This window comes from Sinocyclocheilus rhinocerous, unplaced genomic scaffold, assembly GCF_001515625.1.
Source record: "Sinocyclocheilus rhinocerous isolate Xijiao unplaced genomic scaffold, SAMN03320098_v1.1 scaffold829, whole genome shotgun sequence".
Taxonomy (NCBI): Eukaryota; Metazoa; Chordata; class Actinopteri; order Cypriniformes; family Cyprinidae; genus Sinocyclocheilus; species Sinocyclocheilus rhinocerous.
Genome location: NW_015635681.1, coordinates 480,121 through 484,338, shown reverse-complemented (window position 1 = coordinate 484,338; position 4,218 = coordinate 480,121). Strand labels below are relative to the sequence as shown.

General features: G+C 37.4%; 1 protein-coding gene across 5 annotated transcripts in view; it reads left to right on the top strand.

The window, feature by feature from the left end:
- The window catches only part of micu3a (mitochondrial calcium uptake family, member 3a), a 27,889-nt gene that overhangs the window by 5,991 nt on the left and 17,680 nt on the right, over positions 1-4,218 (top strand). For all 5 annotated transcript variants that reach the window (XM_016561860.1, XM_016561864.1, XM_016561863.1 and 2 more), the window contains exon 5: positions 2,902-2,949. In XM_016561860.1, coding sequence (XP_016417346.1) covers positions 2,902-2,949 — 48 coding nt within the window. The remainder of the gene's footprint in view (positions 1-2,901; positions 2,950-4,218) is intronic.

The window sequence follows — 4,218 nt, the reverse complement described above, 5'->3', positions numbered from 1 at the left end:
TAACCTTTCATTGGATAATAAGAATTTAAAATGGGGGGAAATATCATTATGAAATAAATGTTTTTCTCAAATATACATTGGACACAATTATTGGCACCCCTAGAAATTCTTATGAGTAAAATATCTCAGAAGTATATTCCCATTCATATTTACAATTTTGAGCACTCCAGGGTGGTTATGAACATGAAATTATCCAGTCATATAAAAGGGTGCCGTTAATTGTGGCCAATGTGTATTAGAGAAAAACATTTATTTCATAAGGATATTTCCCCCCATTTTAAATTCTTATTATCCAATGAAAGGTTAGATTTTTGCGATTTTTTTAAATAAAAGATCAAAAGGATTAACAATGCAGATTAATTTTCACAGCCTTCTTTGATCATATTTACCAAGGGTGCCGATATTTTTGGCCATGACTGTACGTGCTTGCTGACCAGAATGGAGAATGAAACCTAAAAACAGAGTGCAGAATTGCATTAATACCTAAATAAATGTTGTTGAAATAACTGCAAGAGCGAGCAGTTCTTCAGCAGCAGAGTCACAATTAAAGTATTTGCTCGTGGCGTACGAAGCAGCACTTGCTCACACCACCAGCTAATTCCCAGCGGTGATAATTATACACACACACACACACTCCACCCTCTTACACTCCAGCAGGACTCTAAAAATAAACCCTCTGAATTCTGTTCTTCCTCATAGTAATTACAGTTTTTGAAATCATCACCTTAAATTGGCGGCGGTACATTTATCTTGTTGGTTTCACTGATGTGGAGCCATGCATCCAGCAGATGCCCGTGCACGAGAAGCTGCAGCTTGACACACCATCTGATCTCAAGCTGTGGTAATGATAGCATGCAGATGTTAATTGAGGAAGCTATGCTAACGAGATCCGTGAATGTGCTCTGGTCTCTAAGGAGCAGTTTCTAAGAGAACAAATCAATTATGTTCTGATATGGTCTATTTTATTTTATTTTAGATGTATTTATTTATTTAGTAAAATAGTACCCTGTCCTGCATAGTTTATTTTGTTTGAAATTAAACAAAATTGATTTATACTTGAAACAAGAACAAATATCAATGGGTATGAAAACGTGTTTTCTCTTTTCATGTTGCCGAATTATTTCCCTTTAATTTATTCCTTCAATGTTCTTTACTTGGTCTCTAAAAGGTCTTTAAAATGTCTTAAATTTACCTTCAAAAAACATGCAGAAACCCTGACCAACCTGGACAGGTTATGTGACATCCTCATCTTCATCCTAAAGTTGAACCTGTGCAGTTCTGATTAATAACAGTTGCGAACAACTAATATAGACCGTAAATGAATACCTTTTAGAGCTCATTTGTGCTGTTTGCTTTTTTATAACAAAAATTCTGCAAATATTTTCCATTACTGTTGTTATGCATCCAGATCAGGAACCAGACCTTTCGTCTCATGCCAGTGTTTTTGCATCATAAATTGAGAACGATTGGTATGCGAACCCTTAAAAGTATGAATCATCTCATACAAACACATCAGATTTGGCATTTAAACTCTAGGAGACAGACTTAGTATTGAGACCGTATTGAACAGGAATGAATGGAATGTAAAACAGCGCCTCTTCATTTAAGGGTCCCTGCACAAAACAAAGATTTACTACATTTGTAAGCACCATGTAAACATTAACAACCTGTCTGCAGCTAAAAAGCTGTGTTTTACCAGTTTAAAGCAGCTTTTAGACATCTATTAATGTCTTTAAATTTGTTTTAGACCCCCAGTGATAACCTTTGACCCCTAGTCTTCAACTCTAACGTCAAGCCACAGAATTCACAGTGGATTTTAAAGCAATAGTTGCCTAAAAATGAAGATTTGTTCATCTTTAATGTCATTATTAAACTTGTATTATTTATTTTATTCCATGAAGCACAATAAGAGATGTCAGAGTTTCAAATGAAGGCAAGTGAGATTTGAGAGAGGAGAAGGTTATCAGAAAATAACTCAATTATACACACATTTTCCAATCTGATTGTCTCTTCTGGCTCTAGTTGTCCTGCTCAGTGGACTTTGAATGCCTCTGTATTGCTTGAGTGAGTGTGTGAGACCGCGGGTGTTGGGTTGAATTTTCAGTGTCGGGTTTTCCTCCCGAAGGCGCACAGGCAGTGTCCCGTAACACTCAGTCCACTCACCCTGAACTATCTCTATGCCTGCTACTGTCTCCATGTCCCCCTTCACACAGAAGCTGCGGAGAGGAACACTTTCAATGGAGGTGTAGGAAAACGTATCCCTTCTCCCTGCCCTCCCCCAGTGCCTTTACATAACAGAACTTCCATCTTTTCATCAGCCCACCTCGCTTTGTCTCTTTTTGGCTTTTCTTTTGACTCTCACTCTCGCTTTCCTTCGTACTCCACTTTGCCACTTTTCTCACGAGTCTAACAAAAGCAGGGACAGTTCCCTGTCTAAATGGGGCACATCTCCCAGGCCTGACGGATGCCTCTAGAACACCCTTATCCAAACAGAAGCCTTTGAACGCAGCCTCTGTCTCCATGGCGGTCACTCACAGTGTCAAAGTCTTCAGCTTCGGTGTGTGGGCCAAACGTGGGGCAAATGTTGCCTAAATGTAGACGGACACTTTAGCCGAGAGGCACCTTTTTAGATGTTATCATCATGAAAGGGGGGATTACTAGTCCTTTTTTGGAGCAGGAGAAGAAGGGAAAAGGGTATGTGACTCCATCTATCTCTGGAGGCCCCTAGCTTTGAAAATCAGTAAACATTTTAATCCAAGCTTCAGATGAGCCGCCTTCTGAGTTTTCAGTTTAAAAGAAAAAGGAGAGATTATAAAAAGGGAAGACGAGGCCATTTGTAGGTTGTTAGTGTGTTACTGTACATTAGCAGAATGGATGTGACCCTTTGATATCCTTTTTCAGGCATCATCGCTTACACGGAGTATCTCTTTTTGCTCTGCATTCTGACAAGTGAGTATATGACCTCTATCTCTCCATCTTTTCTCTCTCTCTGTCTCCTTCCCTTAACCTTTCATTCTTATCCCATGCTTTATTATTCTGTGCCCCTCTCTTTTGAAATCAGCACACTATGCATGTTTCCTATTTTAAACATGAATCAAAGATCGTTCTGTTCCATGGATGTTTTACATCTGTAGTGTGGCTCAGACCTCAGACAAGGCCCACCCATACTCTCACCCTCACCAAAAAAAAAAAAAGTTTCTCTAAAGCCACATTTTACTCACTGCACATTTAAAGGTTCAGATTTCAGGCCAAAGGGAGATTTTGCTGCTCAGAGGTTGCTCATTTAAATCTCAGGAGACTGAGTTCTGTGTTATATTTTATTTAAATAAAGAAAAGGCACATGAAATTTACATGTGCAATCACATGTCAAAATCACATGTGAAATATATGTGAAACACATGTGAACATGGGTTTCACACATTTATACCATGAAAATGTTCCAAAACCAGATGTTTCATGTGAGTTTCAAATGTTTTTCACGTGATTTTAACATGCGATTGCACATGTGAAGTTCATGTGCTTTTTCTGTAATATCAAATGCTTCTCAGAAAATTATTTGGAAGAAATATAAATACATATGTGACCCTGGACCACAAAACCAGTCGTAAGTCGCTTGTGTATATTTTTTAGCAATAGCCAAAAAACATTGTATGGGTCAAAATTATCGATTTTTCTTTTATGCCAAAAATCATTAGGATATTAAGTAAAGATCATGTTCCATGAAGATATTTTGTAAATTGCAAAACTTAGTTTTTGATTAGTAATATGCATTGCTAAGAACTTCATTTGGACAACTTTAAAGGCAGTTTTCTCAGTATTTTGATTTTTTTGCACCCTCAGATTCCAGATTTTCAAATAGTTGTATCTCGCCCAAATATTGTCCTATCCTAACAAACTTATTTATTCAGCTTTCAGAGCTTTTATTTCAGCTTTTTTTTTTTTTTTTTGTGGTCCAGGGTCACATATATTGTATTTTAGTACACAAACTTCCCATTACTGTTGCTTCAATGTCAAATGGTATAAAATCAAAAATATTGGGCCCTTCTGTTCAATTAACCTTGTTTTTGCAAACAAGTTTGCAACACATTTTAGAAATTTAAGAAAAAAAAACATGCAAGTATTTAAGATGTAACAAAAAGCTGAAACTGTACCAGACACAGTCCTGACAACCTCTGTGGTATTTCTCAGGCCAACAAAGGAGAACTGGTAAAGACGCCA